The 21137-nt window shown below is 37.4% G+C and overlaps 5 protein-coding genes across 5 annotated transcripts; 2 read left to right on the forward strand and 3 right to left on the reverse strand.

Annotated features, from left to right (window-relative positions):
- Positions 1–2521: 2521 nt before the first annotated feature.
- On the reverse strand, positions 2522–12682 carry MONOS_6848 (uncharacterized protein). The gene is made up of 9 exons (XM_067877116.1): positions 12544–12682; positions 12375–12460; positions 12210–12321; positions 11979–12137; positions 11745–11860; positions 10562–11633; positions 9425–10469; positions 2944–9282; positions 2522–2805 (listed from the first exon to the last, which is right to left on the reverse strand). Exons 1-9 carry the CDS (start codon positions 12619–12621, stop codon positions 2750–2752), a joined length of 9063 nt encoding a protein of 3020 aa, XP_067720727.1. The 5' UTR covers positions 12622–12682; the 3' UTR covers positions 2522–2749.
- Positions 12683–13864: 1182 nt separating this feature from the next.
- Positions 13865–15911, forward strand: MONOS_6850 (putative 26S proteasome regulatory subunit N4). The gene is made up of 7 exons (XM_067877118.1): positions 13865–14040; positions 14105–14123; positions 14192–14272; positions 14336–14932; positions 15115–15237; positions 15405–15585; positions 15648–15911. Exons 1-7 carry the CDS (start codon positions 13924–13926, stop codon positions 15667–15669), a joined length of 1140 nt encoding a protein of 379 aa, XP_067720728.1. The 5' UTR covers positions 13865–13923; the 3' UTR covers positions 15670–15911.
- A 490-nt stretch (positions 15912–16401) lies between these two features.
- On the reverse strand, positions 16402–16987 carry MONOS_6851 (putative ubiquitin-like protein). The gene is made up of 2 exons (XM_067877119.1): positions 16895–16987; positions 16402–16800 (listed from the first exon to the last, which is right to left on the reverse strand). Exons 1-2 carry the CDS (start codon positions 16959–16961, stop codon positions 16598–16600), a joined length of 270 nt encoding a protein of 89 aa, XP_067720729.1. The 5' UTR covers positions 16962–16987; the 3' UTR covers positions 16402–16597.
- A 2032-nt stretch (positions 16988–19019) lies between these two features.
- On the reverse strand, positions 19020–19468 carry MONOS_6852 (uncharacterized protein; the record flags this gene model as incomplete). Its single annotated transcript, XM_067877120.1, has 2 exons — positions 19020–19284; positions 19371–19468. 2 exons carry the CDS (start codon positions 19466–19468, stop codon positions 19020–19022), a joined length of 363 nt encoding a protein of 120 aa, XP_067720730.1.
- A 583-nt stretch (positions 19469–20051) lies between these two features.
- MONOS_6853 (uncharacterized protein) lies at positions 20052–20348 on the forward strand (the record flags this gene model as incomplete). The annotated part of the gene is made up of 1 exon (XM_067877121.1): positions 20052–20348. The coding sequence occupies one exon, from the start codon at positions 20052–20054 to the stop codon at positions 20346–20348; it is 297 nt and encodes a 98-aa protein (XP_067720731.1).
- Between the last annotated feature and the right edge of the window lie 789 nt (positions 20349–21137).

The raw sequence follows: 21137 nt of genomic DNA on the forward strand, positions 1-21137 counted from the left end.
CTTTGTTTCAGAAGCAGAAGTGATTGGAACAATCCCATCAGCAAATATTTCAACGATTGAAGATGAAACAGAGATTTCAGTGATGATTTTGTTTGGAAAGCAAAGGGTTGCAACTTCTCCGCAGATTCTGAAGAACAAAACACAATCAAAGACTGGAAATGATAAAGTGGTTGAAGGAGGAAAAGAAGGGAAATCTTATTGGTTGTTTATTGTGATTGTATTGGGAGTATTATTTTTGATTGTTCTGATTGTATCTGTTGTTCTGGCTGTTCGGAGGAAGAAGGCAAAGAATGAGAACAACGATCTGAGAGAGATTGTGAATGATAACATCAAGAAGGATCCGACGGCATTTGAGATGGTGACGATGGAGATGTCACCAGAGGCGCAGTGGAGGAGGAGGAGGAGGAGGAGGAGGAGGAGGAGGAGGAGGAAGAAGAAGAAGAAGAAGAAGAAGAAGAAGAAGAAGAAGAAGAAGAGAGAAATGCAGATAAAAAATTTGAAACTTTTTGAAATAGAAATATTGTTTATTCCGTTATTTTGTTATCATTTTTTAATGATGCATTTTCACATTGTTTTTTAATCTTTCAAATGAGTGAAGCTCGGAACGGAAAGGCATGTGAATTAAAAGAACACGCTTTTTCCTCGATGAACTGATAAAAAATTTAAAAAGCAAAAGGAAAAACAAATATGAAATGACTATAATTTTTTTTCAACGAAGTACTTTTTCAGGAGAAACTATTTAAATTCATTCCTTTATTATTAAAAAGAAATAGCAATATGAACACAAATAGTGATTGATAATAATCAAATTGAATCTAATTTTGATAATCAGAATGCTGAAAAAAGCACAAAAAGACAAAAATAAAATTTATATAAGATAAATGAACATATGAGAAAAAGGCAACATAATACAATACGAACAAAATTGAGGATTTAAAAAATAACATTTTCGAAACTGATACGTTTCTGAAATGAACAAGAATGATCTTTGATATTCAAAATGAAAATGCCAGACCATTTAAAGCAAATTCAACAGTTCATTCCGATCCAATTATCTGCAATAACATTTTCATAAAGTTCAAGGAGGATTCGTCTGCATTTGCATAGCCTATCATGCCAAAAAGCCAAAAAATTAATTTCTTGTGAACTAGATATTTCATTGTGGGATTGATCAAATTATTTAAATTTTTTAATTTAATTTTTAAAATGTTTTATTTCTCAAATATTTATTATTAAAATAGGACAATATAACATTTAATAACATTTCATCTACTTTTTGTTTCAAAATTATCAATTTTTATTAATTTTTTTGAAAAAAACTCATATTTATGGGTCATTTTTTAAAAATGTTTTTTCACGAGAAACAAAAATTTTTGCGAAAAATCGGTCCATACAAAAGTTTTAAAATAATTTTTGCTTTTTTAACATTCAAAAATTAATAATTAAAACGCAGAATTCCAAAAGGTAGACAGTTACACCTATGCCAAAACGTATGCTTTTTTAAACAATAGCAATTTATAAAATACTGGAAAGATAATATTCAATCCATTGACAAACGAAAATAAAAAATTCGAAATCCCAAAAAAAGTTATGATTTCAAAAATAATCACCCAAATGAACAAAACTTCTTTCACCAAAAATTATTCATAGTCGAAAAACTTTCACTCAAAATCGAAAATTTTTCAACAAAAGTCGAAAAACTTTCAATCGAAATCGAAAATTTGAAATAAAAATTAAGAATTAAATAAAGAGAATTCAATTGAAGAACAATATAATTCTTTAATTATAGTGATAATTATAAGCAATGTTTGTGTTGTTGTTTTCTGAAAATTTTGATGATTTCGAACCTTAATAAACTCAAAAATGAACTCGAAACAAAACAAAAACATTTGTTTCCTTCAACAAGAAAGGAGTTTTTTGATATGAAAAACTCGAAATAAGAGAACCAATATTGCGTGCATCTTTCTTCATTAATTATGTGAAAATATTAATTATATATTTTTTTGTAAATCTATTGAAAAGAAGTGTTCTTTCAAATGAAATAAGATAAAAATATATCAGAATTTCTCTCACATTTCTTATTTTTGTAATTGGACAAAAGAAGGCAAAGAAAAACATCGGAAAAAAGATGAAAAATCATTAAAACAACAAATATCATTGATATTTCAACAATAAAAATGTTTTTTGACTTTAATTGAATTTTGTCAACTCTTTGAAATTTTGAAAAACTTCGAACTTTCGACTTTGCTTGAAAGTTTTTCGATTTCGTTTGCAACTTTTTCAACTTTAATTGAAACTTTTTCAACTTCGAATGAGAACTTTCGACTTTGAATGAAAGTTTTCCGACTTTGGTTGAAAGTTTTCCGACTTTGAATATTCTTTGGTGTATCTGATTTTTGAAATAAAATTGACATCACGATTTTTTAGTGTGTATATCGTATTGAATATTGCCAATATTTGTTTTGATTGAAGAAATTTTGAACAGAAAAAATAACAAGTAAAAATAAATTTAAACTTAATCTTTTATAAAGTCATTAACGTGTATCTTTATTATTGTTTAATAAAATAATTCCGTAAAACTTAATTAATCCCGATAAAAATTGTTAATAAAGTTGAAGTTAATTTTGAGTGCTCAATTTGAAGGATAGTCCAATGTTCTTCTCTCAAAATAAAGATTATCATAGTATTGAATGCATATATTATGAACAAATTATCTTTCTTGAAATATGATTTGATGCATTATCAGTCGTCAAGTGGTTGGCTTTATATACAGCTGATTGAATATTTCCCTTCTTCTTTGCCATTCTACAATATATCAAACAAAAATAATAAACATTAAAATGAAAAAGGTTCAAAAAATCATCTCTTAAAAATTTAAAAAAATATTTTTTCTCATAAATATCTCCATGCAATATTTAAAAAAAATTTAAAGAAAATCGATACCTTCAACGATGGTGCAGCCATTTCTTGAAGAAAGGTTCATTAAACCAGATGGCCATCCTTGCACAGAATAAGTTGCGCGTTCTTCAAAATCCGATGAATGAATTATAAAATCTTCTGTCTTGCTTTCTTTATCATCTTCTTTGAACTTAACATCCTGTTTTTTCGCACTTTCATCCTGAGGCCCGACATTTGTAATTTTTCTTCCATCTTCTGCTCCGAGAATTGTGATCCAACCATCGCAATCGCCAACAACAAAATAATCCTCGTTTTCTTGAGGAATAACTGTAATGGATGTAATTTCACTTTCAAAAAGAAGAGGAGATGAAGACGTATCCTTCGCAGCGCGCAAATATTGCGCAGATTCAGCAGGAAAATGGTTGCAAGGCTCTGTGTGTGCTGCAACCAAAGGAATTGACTGCTCGGGTACTTCAATTGAGCCATGAAGAAGTTGAGGTTTTGATACCAATGAAGGAGAAGATGAAGAAACAGAATTATTTGGCAAGAGAGATGCTGAATTCTTCTGAAAAGAAGACGAAGAGGAAGAAATGCCCTTGCTTTTGCAGGAATCATATCTTCTTATTCGGCTCATTGAAGCCGGCCAGAGAGAAATGTCAAATAGCTCCATTCTCAAGTTAAAATTGGTTGGAGACATTACCAAAAGAGACTGTGAGTATGCAACAAGCATGCGAGTGGCATGGGAGTCTACAGCAACAGCAACAGGAAGCTCTGTGAAATTAAAGTGTCCAACAAAAACAGACTGGGAAACACTGTAAAGATTCAAGAATGTATGAAGAGGACGCGAAGATGAGGCAGCTGGCTGTGAAGCCGATGAAGGAGATGAAGAAGGTGTTGCAAAATGAATTGATGGTGCATTCGGAGATAAAGAAATAGAAGGCGAACGTGATGCTGCATACGATGAGCCAAACGAAGAAGATAGTTTGGGGGTCATTGAAGGAGAAAGCGTTGGGACCAAAGATGAGCCAGAAAGAGATGAAAGTGTTGGAGAAGATGTTGGATTAGAAGTGTTGTTGAAAGGAGTCAAAGAAGTTGCAGCAGAAGAGGAAGAAGGTGAAATGTCGTCTTTATCAGCCAATGCATGTGCGGATAAAGAAGGCAAAGCTGTGGAAGTCGAATGTTCATGCGAAGAGCTTTGATTTGCCAACAGTGTTGAAGAAAAAGACGATAGAGGAGAACTCTCTGAAATCGAAGGGGAGAGCAAATGTGATTGTTTTGGTAACGACTGATTGCCACTTGCATTTAAACTTTTCTGTTCATCACCTTTTGCTTCGTCTTCATTCTTTTCACAAACAGAATCAAGCGTCGCTTTTCGTGCTTCCAGTGAATTAAGCGGTGTTGTTGAAGAGGATAAAGACGACGAAGCTGGCATTTTTGGTGTGTTATTGCTTGTCAAAGGAAAAGGATCAACAAATGTCCCTCCAGGAGTTGTCGGGGTTGGTGGTGGCGGTGAAAATGTGGAAGGGAAAGAAAATGTACGAGGAGAAGAACAGCCAGAAAATGACTGGGGAGAACCAGATGTGGCTGATGCTGCTCCTAAAAATCCAGAATTCGAAGTTGCACTTAAAAAAAGAGAAGATGAACCAAGTTCTTTTCTTTCGCCTCCTTCCCTTCCGGAAAATCCGATGCTGCTGAGCGAGGAAATAGAGGATGAAGGATGGTGCATAGAGGATGCAGCACTCGTTCCATGCAGCCATCCTCTCTGCCGATGGCTCTGCCCAGCACCACCAGACGATGAAGCACTTGAGTTAACAGCAACAACAGGCGGGTCAGTGTGCGTCTCAAACACCCCTAGCAAATCCAAAACGGGTACATAAAAGATCTTTCCAATTGTGGAAGGCTGCAGATCGCTTGGCTTGATAGGCGTGTGCTGCAAAACAAACTGTTGCATCTTTCTTTGACTGAAAGATCGAACTGAATCGGCGAGATGGACAGAGGCACATGACTCGCTTCCTCTTCGCTCCCGAACGAAATCGCTTCTATTAACAATTGCATTTGGCATTTGATATGGATTGCCATCCAATCCAACACCTCCTCTTCTTCCCCGTTCGGACTTGCTTGCAGTGGTCTTGGTTTTTTCTTTGGGCTCTGTGGCTATTTGTGTAACAAGTGAAACGAACAAAGGCGAATCGCACAAGACGTCAAGCAGTTTCATCTGCGTGGATGGGCGTGTTGTCAGAGGCAGGTTCCAAAGCATCATCATTCCATCGCTTGAAACAGAGCAAATCAGCTCTGGAGGCGTTGAAGTGAAGTTCTTTTGTGAAGAAGTTGTGTAAGTCTCTGAAAGATGAGAAAAAAAGTTTGTTCGCATTGAACTGGATAGCGATTTGGATGTGTTTGAAAGTGGATTTGAAGATGAAACAGAAGTTGAATTAAGACCATTTCCAGGTACGTTATCATTTGTCGATGAAAGAAAAGCAGAAGGCATCAGTCCTTTTTCATTGAAGAGCAGAGAAAGCGGACCAGAAGCACGGGAACAACAGCAGCAGTCAACTACATCGCACTTAAATGAGTGCCCATTCAGCATTTGCCAATCTGGTTGGACGTCCCGCGCAGCAATAACAATATCTCTATTTGAAGATGAGGAAGGGCGAGACGAAGATACTCCGTTCAAAAGAGAATTGCCTAAGTTGAGCCGTAAGTGTTCTATTGACGCATTAAGCATGAATCCTTTGGACATCCCAACAACTGCAATTGTCGGATGCCACAATGGTGACACACACAAGCAAAGGCATTCAACAGGATCGTCAGAAGCAGGATTAATCCGACGAACTGAACGAGAAGAAGATGATGAAACGAGAGAAGTTGCCGTGAGCGCAAGTGATTGAGTTTTAGATGATGCAGACGATGCAAAAGGGATAGGAAGAACAAATGAAGGAGAATTGTACAGAGATGAAGAAGTTGAGCAGTAGAAAGAAGGAGTGGGCAGGAGATGCTTGTCTTCTTTTTTTGATTCATCTTTGTCTGGTGCGAACACTCTGCTTGCAACATTCTTGTATTTGAATGACTGGGATTTCTTCGATCTTGATGAAGAAGGCGACGAGGGAGAAAGCGACTCACAGTCTCTAAGATTGCGCTTTCTTCTGTCGTCTGGTTCGTCAACATCTTTTGGGCGGGGCGGTGTATGAATAAGCATCTCACCAGACTGAAAGTTCCACGTAGACACATTTCCCAGCACATCTGCCACGACCAGCACTCGCTGCAGCCCATCCAGCGCAGCACAAACAAGTGGGGGTGCAGTTGGATGAATGGAGAATTTCTTTTCATTATTTCCTGTCTTCACATTCCATACGCAAACCATCCCAGACACATCAATTGAAACTATCTGGCAGAACGCTGATGAAAACAGCACACTCAAAATTGGGTGAATATGAGCAGCTGAAAATATCGGGGTAGTTGTGTTGCTTTGAATTTGAGAAAGATCTGATGTATTCGACAGAGTTGAAAAGGATTTTAGCGTCTGGCTCAGTTTCGTGCTGTTCTCAAGCAAAAATTTGGTGTTCTCTTTGATCATCAGTTCTTCATCAGATTGTGTTGGGTATATCGTTTTTGAGAATCCTTTCTTTTTCTTCTTATTCTCCACATAGTTCATTGATTGATATCCGTTTTCTTCAGAAGAATAGCCCTGGTCATCTGAATCGTCCACAATTCCTGAATTCCCAATTCCGGTTAGGCTTTTATTTTCTTTCAATCTTTCTTCCTTTTCTTTCTCTTTCTGTGCATTCAAATCAGCTGTGATATCCAACTTCCACGCTTTGATTTTATCTCCTGCTGTCAGCAAAATGTGCCTTCTCTCGTCATATGCGACAGCCGTGTACTGGTTTTGTGGGTAATACTCAGAGTGGTCTACAACTGTTTGCTTTAGCAGAAGAGACTGAAGTGACCACAATTTGATCGTTTTGTCCACAGACACAGTGATTAGCAGCTGCCGCTGTTCATCCAGAAAACAGCGCTTCACAAAACACGAATGTCCATCCAACGCGAATAGCTGTCTGCCTGTCAAATCATTGTATATAAGAATCTGCCCCCTGGTTGTTGTAGCAATGAGCATGCTCTTTGATTTACACACAGCCATGTCTGTAAACCCATGCTTGCTCACAATTCCGTCGCTTGCTTCCAAGGGCGGCTGCTTCATTCCGCTCAGATGTGAGGGAACATCACGCGATGTTGAATACAACTGTTGCGATGCAAGCATGTTTGTTGTGCCATTCAAATTGCCCTTCATGGATGAAGATTTTCCGTATGAAATTGTCCCATCAGCTTTTACCTTCATCCGCGACATGATGAAGCGCGAGCGGTCGCATGGATATTCAGTCCAGTCTGGTTGGTAGTTCTGCTCAAGCGTTACAGTCTTCACCACCTCCCACTGCTTCTTGACCATTTCCACAAAGCACAGCGTCCCGTCCAAAGAGCACGACACAAACGAATGTGAGGATGTAACTATCATTCTGGTGATCTTACCTGTGTGGAGCTTAAAATGCGAAACAAGCTGGGCAGGTCCTTCGTTCAGAAGCGGGTTGAATAAATGACACACTCCTTCGGCATCTCCAGCGAGGACAAGATGTGTGTCAGACATAAAAGAGGTGTCTACTGCTGATGTCACTCCAGACCCAACAGATTTGGAAGAGGATGAAGATGAGGAGTTCGAGCCATATGCAGAACTGCCACTTCGAAGGCCAGAACGAGACAGACTCGGTGATCTTTTCTGTGTTGCGTATTCGCCACTTTCTCTTTGGATTATTGAAGAAGGACTTGTCATCCGCTCCATCTCAAAAAAGTTCTTCTTTTGCTCCAGAATCTTCGCAGCCTCGTTCTTCCCCATTCCTCGCTCCATTCCAAGAATGATCTCTTCTTTGAACGATACAACACAGTCACTTGGAGCAATAGACAGAGTTGTTATTTGTGCAGATGTAGTCAAACGGCGCATTTCAGTGAAGTCTGACGAAGAATACGCAATCAGAGCAAATCTGTTTGTCCCCACCAGAACAGCTCCTTCGTTTGGGAGATGCAACGCACATGTTATCCAAACGCCACGCTGTGAGTGCCCTTTCGGAAGGAAGTACATCGACTGCATGGAAGAAGTGGACGATAAAGGCAATGGAAGAGATAAAGGAGCTGAAGAGGAGGAAGAAGGCTGCTTTGTAGGAGAGTGATTGTCCATTGCTCTGACTTTGTCTTCGGGTGTCATTCGCGGAGTGGAAAGTGGGGATGATGTGTTTGCCGTTGCTGAAGATGATGAGGAGAATGAAGAAGAGGATGAGGGTTCTTTCCCTTCCATTATCGCAAGCGTTTCTAAGAATGCAGACGAATAGCCAAATCCCTTCTCTTTCCTCTTTCCTCCATATTCATCCAGCGCCAGCTCTGTCGGAGTGTGGTCAAAAACTCCTTTTGAGTCCGATTCCAGCTGCATTCGCCGCCTAATTTCCTCAACAAAATCTCTCTTTTTTCCTGTTTCTGAAAATGAGCTTGCATTCTTTGTGCCTTCGCTGCTTTTTTGTGGCTTTGGACGAGATGAATGTTGGCCTTTTAAGTTTTTCTTCTTCATTCCATCGTCACTTGAGCTGAGTTTGCTGTATTCGTCTGTGTACTCATCTACCTCATCATCGTCTGTGCTGTCGTCGCTTCCATCGTCTGTGCCATCGTAATCTTCTTCATCGCTTTCCTCGTTCTGTCTGCTGTCTCCAATTGAATCCAGATGCCCTTCCGTTCCATCCTGCTTTAGCCCCTTCCGATTTTTCCTCTTTCTTCGTCGATGTTTCCTCCCTTCTGTCCGCTTCATAAAATCAGCTGGCCACACACGCATCGTCGTTGGATGAGAAGAGGCGAGCCGCAGGCGCTGCTTTTCAGTGAACCGCGATGTGATCTCGACGTCTTCTGGGCGTTCGGGCATGATCAGCCCGCTCTCCTGAAGATTGTGCCTCTTGTTGTGGTTGCGCGTCATGCTCTTTGTTTGGGCAAGCGATTTGCGTGTGAGCGATGGGAGGGAAGAAGGGATATGCTGCTGGGGCGGCAAAGACGATCCAGAAAGAGTGTCAAATGAGCTCTTCTTGTCTCTCCCACTCGCTTCTCTGGGTGAAGAAGTGGCTTCTGGCTTGGATGCCCCAAATTGTTTGTTTCTCTCCTCTTTCTTCTTCAACTCTTCTGCTTCTAACTGCTTTTTTGCAACTTGTGTTGGCAGTTCCTCCAAAAGCCGAGGCTTTCCTTCAATCTTCCTCTCATCCAATCTTTTGATGAGTCGAGATGGAAGTGTGGCGTTGAAAGAAGGAGAAAGAAGGAGCGACCTCTTTTGCATGTGGAGTGAATGGAGGGAAGGCCGATGGGTGGCTGAAGAAAATAATCGCGAATGGAGAGAGGAGGGGGAAAGGATAACAAATGATTGAAATATTATGAAAAAAGAGAAAACAAAATCAAATAGATCAGTCAACGCATAAAAGCGCTTAATCATATTAAAAAGATAAAAGCAAACCTGACAAAAATTCCTCTCTTTCTTCGTTTGAAGGTAACTCAACAGAAAGTGACTGGCTCAAATTACGAAAAGCTGCAGCAGAAGAAGAAGAAGCATCCGAAGGAAGTTTAAACTGGAAGTCGAGCAGAGAAAGACGAATTTCTTTGTTTTGTGTTTGTATCCGCCGCGAAAACTGGCTAAGATCTTCAGTTGGAAGAGAAGAAGACAGGTGAAGTGGAGGAACTTGCGGGCGAGAAAGAGAAGATGCTAATGCAGAAGAAGCTGAGGAAGGAGCATTCGAACGAAATGGAGAAATAGCAAAAGAAGCAGATGATACAATTGATTGAGAGAATGAGTCTGATTTGCGGTGAGATGGGAAAGTGCTACCAAAATGTGAAGAAGAAGAAGATGATGATGATGATGAAGGGAAAGCATCAGCTGAAGACGAATATGAGGACAGATAAGAAGGTGTGGAGGATGTTGAAGAAGCAGACATGCGAAGTGACGAAGGAGTTGAAGCAGAAAAAGGATGACGAACAGATTTTTGGGGTGCGAAAGAGAAAGAAGAAGATGATGACTGCTGTGGAGAAGCTAAAGGAGAGCATGAAGTGAATGAAATCGAAAGATTTGAAGGCAGATTAGCTTGATGTGAATGTGAATGTGAATTGGAGAGAAACGAAAAAGAATGAGGGGTCGACGCAGAGCGTGTGACGGGAGAAGATTGTGAGTATGACAGCGAAGATGAGCTTGCATAGTGAGAAAGCGAGGCAGTCGAAGCAGAAGGAGAAAGAGGAGAAGGCGAAGAAAAGGAAGAAGAAGCCGCAGAAGTGAATCGCTTTCGCTTTGGAAGAGGGACGTTCTCTTTGATCACCTGAGGAATGGCTGGGGCAAAGTTTGGATCGACTTTTTCTGATGGAGCAAATGGAGACACGAAAGGGTGGAGAGGAGGCGATGACTGGGAAGAAGGGGTGGAAGTTGGGTTCTTTTGGGAAGAGCCACGTGGAGTGAAGGAGCAAGGAGACATGAGTGATTGAGAAGAAGGGGTTCCACCTGGCGTCAATGGCTTCTGCTCAATTTCAATGAAATGAAATGGAAAAAATAAATACATACATAAAAAGTTTTCAGAACTTTTGAAAAAAAAATAAACAAGAATCAAACCATGCTTCTTTTTGAGGATGAAGGAGGTGTCAAAATGCTGCGGAATGTTTTTGGTGTTGGTCGAGAAGAGCTTGCAGAAGCGGGCGAAGTTGAAGGCATATGAGAAAGAGCAGATGGAGAGGCCAATTGATGAGCAGACAGAGCAGGAGAAGAGGAAGGTGAAACGTGAATGCGGAAGGAATCAGCTCCGTCTTCTGAGGCATCTTTCTTTCGAGAAATATTCTTCTCGTCTCCGCTGGTGTTCTCTTCGTGTGAGCAAACAGAAACAACATCGCTTCTTTTTCTGCTGTCTGCACTCCTGTTTTTGTGCTCTTCTTCGCTTTCGTTTTCATCTGCGATCGATGAAAGCGAGAAAGCTTCATGCAACTCGCCATTTTCGTTTTCTTCATTTCCTTTTTCGCTTCTTCTCAAAGTGAAATTCGAAGAGAACGAGGAAATAGATTGTGCATCGTCTTCCTCTTTGTTGTGTTTTCGTTGTTTGCTTCTGTTGATTCTCTGTTCTTTTCTTCTTTTTGTGCTTTTCCCTTCTCTGCTTCTTCTCATTTGCCTTCCTTCTTCTTCGTCTTCATCTTCTTTTCCATTTCCTGTTGAGAAATTGTCAGAATACATCAAATTGCATTCACTTTCTTCTCCATCACGCGTCTCTGCCTCTATTTGCAGTTCTTTTTTCTTGTGCCCTTTCATTTTATTCTCTTTGATTTCTTCACTCTGATTCCTCTTCTTTCCTCTCTTTTCCTCATCCAGTTTCCCTCTCTCCGCCTCTTGCTCCTCGTTTCTTCTTCTTCTTTCTCGTCTGTCTTCACTTCTGACAGCACTCCTCGACTGTCTCATCTTTTCTCTCGTCTCCTTCACGACATCCCGGCACATCCCATACAACTCTTCCAATTGCTCCTCCCTCTCTTTCTTCTTCCGATCCCATAGTCGCAAAAAATGCCTCGTCTGTCGAATGTCCGACGGTTCGAGATCTTCTGCATCGATGTTTGCGACAGTTAGCAAAGACCTGTCAGGAACAAGAAGCGTCACTTTGATGTCGTGAGTGTCTGCTCGCGCCACAAGAAGTTGGTTGTCTCTTCTGATTATTGGAGAGGGGAAATGTTATTTTCAGCAGATAACGAATAGGTCAGATATAAGAAATGTGAACGTGCAAGTTGCTTCATGACGTGAAAAAAATGAAGAGGCATACCCGCAAACAAATATGAAATCATCTGAAGGGATTTTCCCAGAATGCACTTCTAGCAATTCGATGTTCGTTCTGCGAGACAAGCTCGGAACATTCTCAGCTGGTTGAAAATGATAATCCTAGAAATTGAATAGTTCACGAAAATAAATTTAATTTACCATTCAAAAAATAAGTTAATTAATTGTGAATCAGAAATAGACATTTGACTTTGGATGAAAATGTGAAACATTTGCATACTGTCTTCTCAACTGTGTACCCTGTTGATAGCTGATTCAAAACAAATTCATTAATCTCTGTTTGTTGAATAATTCCTTTTCCATGAGTGTCCATCGAACGGAACATCAATCTTAACTTTGATATTGGTGTTGTCACAAAATCAGACATAACGCTGATAAACTTAAATTATTAATAAGTGAGCAAATCAAGAAATCGTTTTTAAAGGCATTTTCAATTTAATGTGCTCCAAACATTTTCTTCGTCAATTACCCCAGACTGAGATTTTGCAATATTTGATAATTGCTCGGTTAAATCAGCGATTTCTTCTTTTGAAAGTTCTTCCAAAGAAACTCCAGATGGGTGCCTTTCGATAATGCAAAGTATTTAAAATATTGACACGTGTTATCAAATGCAAACTTGAATTTTGGTTTCATCATCTTTGTAAAAACTGACCTTCTTGTTTGAGAAAAGGCACTTTTTTCCTTTGGATTTATAAGAGTTTCCTATGGAATACATTTTTGAGAATTTGATATTTGAAATGTCTTTTTTGCTAAGCAAACAGGAAAATTTTCTAAAACTTACAAACCTCATTGAAAGCATCCAGTTTCATCAGTAAAGCCTTTGCCTCAGAATCTAAAGTGCTTGTGGTATCTGATAATTGCATTTAAATCATTAAATTTTTTCTATATTATTCAAAAACTGACTTAATTTTTAATCCAACTGTCAGATAAGTTTTATTCTGGGTGCTGGCACAAAAAAAGAGAGATAAATATTTTGTTGTTTTCAATTACGATTTCATATATTATTCTAATTCGTGTGTTCGCAATTAAAGTGATATCAAGTGAAGGTTTGAAGAAATCGATAGATGGAATTGAAGGAAATGTTGGAATATATTTGTTTTTAAAAATATTTGAAATGCACACGTGTGAAACGCATATACAAAAACAAAGTTAAATGAATGAATCACTTTTATTCTGTTTGGAAATTTTTGTTTATTGATTTTAAGAATTGAAAAATTCAAATCTCATTTTCTTTTAGATTTCAGCCGATAAAGGAAAGGGAATAACTGATGAAACGTCAATGAAAATGAATTCCACCATGGTATAATGAAGAAAAATATGACTGGAAGAAGATAAGTGAATACTAACAGAACAGTACACAACACTATCCCTAGAATCTCTGCAAATTAATTCAATAAAAAAAAGTGCATTTACATATTTATTTTTAAAAACAGAATCAAACCATTTGGTGAAGTGTTAATAATAATTGATTCTGGTGGGTTGGCTAGCGTCGCACCTTCATCGTCAATTGAAGATATTTTCAATGGTACCCAAAGAGCTCTACCATTACACGCAGAGTCAGCATTTGCTGCAAGAAAACGTTGTTCTTTGTTGTTTGACTTTGAAGATTCAATGCAAGAAAATTTTATTTCAAGTGCATATTCTCCAAAAACTTTACTTCGAGGAAATCGAAGAATAACTGCCTCGAATCCTGGTTGTAAAATTCGAGCTGCATTAAATAAAGAAGACATATTTGTACATTTATATTCAATATTTCAAATTATGCAATTGAAGACAAACCAAATTCAGCTGAAGTTTTTTGGCAAAGCACGTCTATCGAGTTCAATAAATCATTTTTCTTGTGAGATTTTGCTCTAAGAGTTGCCCTGAAGATATCTTTCAGAGTTAATCCTTGTCTTTCTTTCAAAAATTCTGAACAATTCATCAAATTTTCTGATTTATCCCAAAGAAGAATCTCCAATGCAAATTGTGAAGATTCAGAAATTTGATCGGGGAAATGAACGGGAGTGAACGAATCAGGAACATTGAAAGAAGCAGAAACTTCTTTTCCAAAACAACATAAACAAAAAACGAGCAAATACATCTTAAATCATTTTTAACAATTAAATGATGGAACATGATCAAACATAAATCACATTAACTCACTTAATTAAAAGGAGTTTTAAATGCAGCCAACAATTGATGATTATAATAAATCTATAAATGTTATTAAAGGACTGATGAGCAAGAAAGACAAACTTGAAAAAGAAATATTGGAACTTAGGACTTTTCTTCTTTCTCCTGTATGCACAGATTTTATTTTGCAATTTTAGTCGTTTTTTTAAAAATATAATTTAAAAAATTCAGGAAGGAAAAGGATTTTCAGGTTATTTGTTTTCACTCCTGTTTATATTTTGTTTAAATACAGTTTTCATATTCATTGGTCACTTCAAGGAGGCTTAATTGATTCTGAAGGATTTCCTATCGAGGGTGTTGACATATTGAAAATTAGAACGGCAAGAAATCGTCATGCTTGTTTGTCTAATTTTTTATGAATGTTTCTCCGAAGAATAGTTGTGAATACTTAAAAAATTTAAGGCCTTCAAAATGATCACAAAGATTGCATGAGACAGATCGATATGGAATTGGAGCGCCATCATCAAATTGTTCGTGATTGTATTGAAACTGGGCTCGTTTTGCCAAAAGCGGATCTTAAATCTGATTCAATTTTTCATCAACATGAGGAAGAAGCCATTTCGATTTCAGCTCCATCGGAACAAATAACCAAAGATGCAACTTCGAATAAAATGACTTTGGGTGAACTTCCATTTGATAGATTGAGAAGGTTAGTGAATGAAATGGGTGGTCTTATAAGTGATGATGAAGTTTCAAAAATTGAAGATCCGATGAATAAACTCGGCAATGGATTAGAAACTTCTTTTTCATCATCATCATCTTCTTCTTCTTCTTCTCTTCTTCCTTCTTCTTCTTATATTTCTTCTTCTTCTTCTTCTTCTTCTTCTTCTTCTTCTTCTTCTTCTTCTTCTTCTTCTTTGTCGTTATCATCATTTTCATGTACGTGTTCTTCATTAGATGGTAGAGAAAAGGATTTTTCAAATAGATATCAGACATTTTCAGAGCCTTCACCCGAAGAAATTGAAAAGTTGTTGTTAACAACTTCGCAAAAGCTTTCACGTTTGCAATATTTCGATTATTTTGTTAACCATTCTATAAATGTTACAATTATATCTTATAACTTTCGCTGTTGTAAATGTTTTTCTTTCTATCTATCAATTATAATTTTCAATGATTCATGAATTCACATCAATTATCATGCTTCATTGTTAAAAAAATCACTTTGTTAAAAATTGGATCAGCTTTTGCTGTGTTTAAAAATGTTTTGGATTCTTCTCCTGCTTTTGTCGATGGAGTGAAAGATGATGATGCTGTTGTAGCTTTTCACACTATCTTCAAAGAGTTAGAACAGAATGTGGATGAAGGTTTGTTAATTTCATGCTAGAGTGTTGGGTGAAAGAATTTTGTAACATTTTCATGAGCGATTATGTGATTATTGTACTGTCTTTCTCTTTTAATTTACACAAATATTTATCTGCTGTTGTTCTGCCTGCTTTTGAAAAATGTTTTGTTTGTAATATTTCATGTGTAGATGATGACGATGAAAAATTCGAAGAAGAATGCAGGCTTTTGTGCAAGCAGGTCGGCTTACTCGTTGGACAATCAAAGGGCAAACCGTTAAAAATTGCAGTTTTGAGAAAAGAAGGAGCAGAGATGAAAAACCATGTTTTAACATTAACTCCAAGGAACTGGGAAGGAAAGGGTCTTTTAGGGTTTGAACGTTACGTGAATAGCAATTTTTTATCATGAAATTTTGTTTTATTTGACACTTTAGTTGTACAATCGAGCCTCTTTGAAATGGTTTTATGCGCATAATGTTGACAATCTTACAAATTAGCAAAATGATTGAATTTTTTGATTCAAATGCTGACTGTTATATTAACTTTATGTTAAAATTTTTTGTGAATGTATTTTCTAAAAAGAAAATGCGCAAAAATTTAGTTTTCTTTTTTAAAGTTTCGTGTTTTCCAGTATTATTTTTTTTTTAATTAAATCAACGGAAATGTATATTGCTAAAGATTAATAGTATCCGGAAATCATTGATTTCATGATAATGTGTTTTACAAAATAATACTGAATGAAAAATGAAAATAGTTGAAATGAAAGGTGTGAAATGAATTTTTGAAACAAGTTGGTTTGAAATGTTTATCAATCATGAAATAATCAAGAATAAAAAAAACATTCATATTTGACAAAATTGATGGTTTTGTGAAACAGTTTATTCGTTGAAAAAAATTTTCAAAATCTTAAAGCATCTAATGAGTGATTGAAAAACAGAGAGAAAAGTACTCAGCAATTGATGTGTGTGATTTTTCTATTTTGTTGAATTTTTTCTTTCTTTTTTATATTCAAACAAATAATAAATTATTTATTTATTTCTATTTTGAGATATTGTTTTGTTTTAAGAATTATTTCTTTTCAAAAACCTTATCTGTGTGCATATAAATTGTCGGTTTGAACATTTTAAATATATGGAAATTTATTTGTGGCATCAATTCTTTTTTTTGAAAAATTAAATTTCTAATATATTTTTCTGTTAGTTTAATTATTCTTTTTATTATTTTTCTTTGTTTGAACATTTCGTTCTCATGAAATTTATACAATCGAACTATGTATGTAATTGTTGTAAAATTGCTTTATGTATGAGGCATTCAAGAAATATTTGAGAAATGATATGAAAGAAAAAATGTGGATATACCACATAAGAAAGACAAAAGAACACTCTTAGCATCCTCCTGTTTGTTCCACTTCAGCATCAATCATATCTCCATCTTCCATATCGAGTTTCTCTGGAGTGTCAGTTGGATTAACACGTGTTCCGTCAAGCATGAATCTTACAGAGCTTGGAATAAGATTTTCTCGTGAGCAATAAGCAGCCATCAATTTCTTCAAAGGTGTGCTTCTTTTGATTTTAAAGTAAACTTCCTCTAAATTTCAAAATAAAAATAAAAAATATTTTTAATTGAAAATTTGATCATGACAATTATCGAAAATAAGAAAATAAAAAATATGACAACAAACCTCCAGTTGCACTTCTAACGCGAACATTCAGGTATTCAGTTTTGCTTTTATCTGCTTCTTCTGACATTGTGAGTATCTTAATTCAATTTTGATCACTCCCTTCATTTTGTCCTGAAACTGAAATGATCATCTCTATGTATAATTAGTATTAGATGAATTGTGAAATAAAAAAAAAATTCAAAATTATTGGGTTATTTCAAAATAACTCAATTATTTTGAAATTGTCTATGGAAATTTTGAAATTTTTGGAAAATTTTGCAATAACTCAGGCGGACATAATTTTTCTGAGAAAATATATATTATGCATATGTATGAAGTTTTTCAAAACATTTGGGTGAAAATTTTTGAAAAATCACCACAGATCAAAAAATTCAATCCATTATTATTTACGAAAAAAAATTTCTTTGCAAGTTCAGCCTTTAAAAGCAAATGTTCGCAGAATAAACTGGACATGAGAACATCAGAATCATATTTATCGATAATTTGAACAGCTCGTAATTTATTGTATTTTCTGATCAGAATAAATGCAATATTCATTGAAATTGACACATGCAGAAAGTGATAGATTTTCGTAGAAAAACTGTTCGTTATTCTTTTTTAAAACCAAACTCATATTTCGAAGCGTGGTAATTTAAGAATGTTTCAGTTAATTTTAATTTGAAACATTCGCATTTTGTTTATTTCAGATGGTTTGATTTTTTTATCGTTCAACATTTGTCTTCACTATTTATTTTAATTGCAGATAAACAGACTGAAATGATGGATTTCAAGAATTTTTCACCAAAAATCTGTATCCCAAACATGAAAATATGCAACAACAATTAACTGAAGAGTTTGAATTCATTATCTTCTTCTTCATCCTACTCATCCTCAATTTTTTTTAGAATAAAATTTGTGAAGGTTATTTGAGCGGAAGCAGAATTTGGTTTAGGCTGTAAATAAATAATTTTGAGGAAGCAAAAAGGAAACGAAGACGAGACAGATGGGTTTTGTGAGCAAAACAAAGCAATAATTGGATAAGAAGAAGAAAATTTGAGAAGAACGATTATCATTAAAAGAATAGGTTTGCTTATTATGATAATTTTTTATTTCATAATTTGTTATAATTTTTGTTGAAACTGGAATATTTTTTCAGGTATATTTACTGCGAATATATGCCTAAAGAATATGGAAAGAGAGGATATAAAATGCATTAAAGAAGTCAGAAAATAAAAATTGAAGGGTGTATGGCAGAATGAGAAGGAACAAAAATTTAAGCGAATAGAGGAGGAGGTCTTTGATGGTTTTGGAAGGCGTATCTGGTGAATCAAGTTAAAAGCAAAAAGAGAGTGCAGAAAAATTGATGAAATGACAAAAGAAGAGATTTGACAAAAAACTTGGAAGAAAAAGAAGATATTTATAAGAAATTAGACTGAAAAAGATGATTTGAATGAAAAGAAAGAAAACATGAAAAATGAAAATAGAAATTTGAGGAATTTTTGAAGATGAGCCAAGAGAAATGGTAAAAAGAAAGAAAAGGAATTAGTAGAAGAAGAAGAAGTATAAGGGAAAAAAGGATATTGTGATGGACATAACAACTTTGATGAAAATGAAGGAGGAGAAATGGAAGGATCGATCATGCCCGTTGCACACCCAAAGGACAGCCACATGTTGTTGATTGCCAATTCTTTGCAATTCAGAAGATGTTTGTGCTGTGCCGAAGAAGCAGATACTGCTGATGCATGACAACACATTGACTCCTTTCCCCCTCCCTCGCTCTGCCTTGCCATCGGCTTGTGGAACTGCTCCACACGCTGCACGTTCCCCAGTAGCACCCCCAAAGCAGATTGGCCGTCCCACCTCGTTTGCTCTGCGGCTGCCGCCCCACGAGCTGCAATAGCATCAACACTTCGATTCAGCCCTGCCCCCGCTGACACCACCGAAAGCACCTGCACCTGATCATCCAGCACAGGCTAACTGTCTTCGCAACTGAGCTGTTCTGTGACAGGAAAAGAGGAGATCTGCAGTTGGAAGCATCGCACACATCTGGATGTATCAGATACAGTGTGAAAAAATCGTTGCTCTAGAACACCTCCAGCACAGACGCAAACAATGGCAGTAAGCACCTCAACAGATGGGATGCATCTCAGAAGAATTGTTGCCACAGCGCCTGCGGCGTCTGTGGATAGTACACACATACAGAAAGAGAAGAGATTCCAGCTCTGAATTTGTTATGCACCTGATATCGTAGACGAAGATGAAGACGAAGAAATTGATGCATTTTCTTAACATTTGGAGTCATATAGAACCTTTCCTCCTCTTTCCGCATCGCTGTTTCCACCAGATCGAAGTTCGGCAAGACCACTAGAAACACAGATAACTCTTCCTCACCTTTTTCCGACTGCAGCTTTCTAAACAACATCGAATAGATGTTCTAGAAGAACGGCAGCGCGTTTACCGTGAACTCCTCCTGCATAGACTTCCCTAACAGGCACACTCCACAAAGTCCTTCCAGAACAGCTCCACCCCGAAGACAATCGTCCACCGCTCCACCTCGCTCTTCTTCTGCGCTGCGTACTTCTTCTCCATGCACATGCACACAAAGTTCTCAAACTCCTGACTTAGAATCGCAACTCTTGCAAAGGTCAGCTGCGATCTTGTCTCCGCATATTCTTCACGATCGTTGACAGCGTCTGCGTTAGCGAAGGTTGTTGCTCCTTCTTATGTGGAGTCAGCAGCCGCTGCAATGGAACTTCTAACAATGCATTCATTTTCTTTTGCTCCTGCTTCTTTTAAATACAAGTGCCATCTGCTGTTTCACAATAATCTTCTTGAACAGAGCCTTCTGTACGCATATCGTCTGCTCCTGCGTCATTACAGCGAAGTCAGCATCTTCGTTTCCTTCTTCATTTTGCTAATCTTCTACCGTTCAGTCGCATCTGCTCTTCCACCACCGCAAACACTCTTTCCCTTTCCGATGTTTGCCCCTCCCACAACATTCTCATTGTTCCCAACTATCACAACAACCTCATTCCAACTGATGTTTTACCCAAGCTAAAAAACACTGCCATCCCCGATGTTCGCTGTTAACTTCTCCTAGCACTTTTCACACAGACCTTACAGCAGAATAAAAGAAACATAATATAGAACCTCCCCGCGACAACAAAAGCCAGTAAAGATGGCATGGAAAGCGGAAACCACAAGTTCGCCAGCTCTATCTCGCTTTCACCACTCACCTGCGCTCCCAGCTGTATTCAGCGCTTATTCACCATCTCGGTCCCTGCATCCATTTGTTCCGCCTTCTTCTTCATCGTTGAAAGCTTCTCATACAGCTCTTTCACCACTGCGTTGCTTTACTCCAAAATCTTCATCTTCCTTATCCGGACTATTTTATCCTACTCATACAGCTGCTCGACCAACCCGCTCATCTGCTTCGATATCCTCTAGTTGCCTCGGATCTTTTGCCGCAGCATGAAAATTTCCGAATAACTTTTCTCCTTCCTCTGGCGCTGCAAGTGCAATTATTGCAAACTTCAAAACTTCACCACACATTCTCAGTCCCGCTACCTCCAGCGTCTTCACCTCCTCCTCTTCTCCACTTCATTCACTGCAACCCTTTGCACTATCACTTCATCATCCAGCTTCGCATCTGCAAGCCTTTGCTGCAGTGGTTGTGACATCAGCCGCCCCTTCACATATAGCATCAGCGATGAAGAAAACTGACCATAAATTAAAGAATGATCATTATCATTCACCCCGCAAATATCCGCTTGCTCCATGACTTCGTGCCTGCCGTCACTGCAAGCGATAGAAGCAGAGTAACTGGCGTAACAAAAAGCATTGCAGAAAGCGCTCAATATAACCCCTCTGCGTCTGCAGCACTCTCAGAAACAGCTTCTTGTGTTTGCATCCACTTCAGCTGCATCAGGCACCACAATCTGTAGCTGTCTCTCGATGCGGTTGATCGCTGCTTCCGATGTGAATGACACAAATATCACCTTGGCATTCAAAGGGTCATAAGCAAGAACAGATGATTATCCTAATAAATGCACAGACACATCAAGAACCTTGATCTCTCCGCTTTTTCGTTTTTATGAAGACAAAGTTGTTCTATGAGCTGTACGTATTGAAGAAGATGAGAAAAGTTAAAAAAGAACGAAGAAGTCAACTGCTATATGAATGATAAGAGATGAAAAAACAAATGATTCTAACCCACTTCCTTTTCCGTATTTATCTCTAAGATAAATAATAATTTTTGTGTCAT

This window comes from Monocercomonoides exilis, assembly GCF_001643675.1.
Source record: "Monocercomonoides exilis strain PA203 chromosome Unknown scaffold51-639645, whole genome shotgun sequence".
Classification (NCBI taxonomy): Eukaryota; Preaxostyla; order Oxymonadida; family Polymastigidae; genus Monocercomonoides; species Monocercomonoides exilis.

Excerpts from the sequence above, each read along its gene's own strand:
- MONOS_6848 (XM_067877116.1), bottom strand. The coding sequence starts at position 12,621 with ATGCAATTATCAGATACCACAAGCACTTTAGATTCTGAGGCAAAGGCT. Across the intron at positions 12,461-12,543 it reads AACTGGATGCTTTCAATGAG|GAAACTCTTATAAATCCAAA; the intron begins GTTTGTAAGTTT and ends TGTATTCCATAG. Across the intron at positions 11,634-11,744 it reads GATTTCATATTTGTTTGCGG|AAGAGACAACCAACTTCTTG; the intron begins GTATGCCTCTTC and ends TCCAATAATCAG.
- MONOS_6850 (XM_067877118.1), top strand. The coding sequence starts at position 13,924 with ATGCAGCCAACAATTGATGATTATAATAAATCTATAAATGTTATTAAA. Across the intron at positions 14,933-15,114 it reads AACTTCGCAAAAGCTTTCAC|CTTTTGCTGTGTTTAAAAAT; the intron begins GTTTGCAATATT and ends AAATTGGATCAG. Across the intron at positions 15,586-15,647 it reads GAAGGAAAGGGTCTTTTAGG|TTGTACAATCGAGCCTCTTT; the intron begins GTTTGAACGTTA and ends TTGACACTTTAG.
- MONOS_6851 (XM_067877119.1), bottom strand. The coding sequence starts at position 16,961 with ATGTCAGAAGAAGCAGATAAAAGCAAAACTGAATACCTGAATGTTCGC. Across the intron at positions 16,801-16,894 it reads CGTTAGAAGTGCAACTGGAG|AGGAAGTTTACTTTAAAATC; the intron begins GTTTGTTGTCAT and ends TTTGAAATTTAG.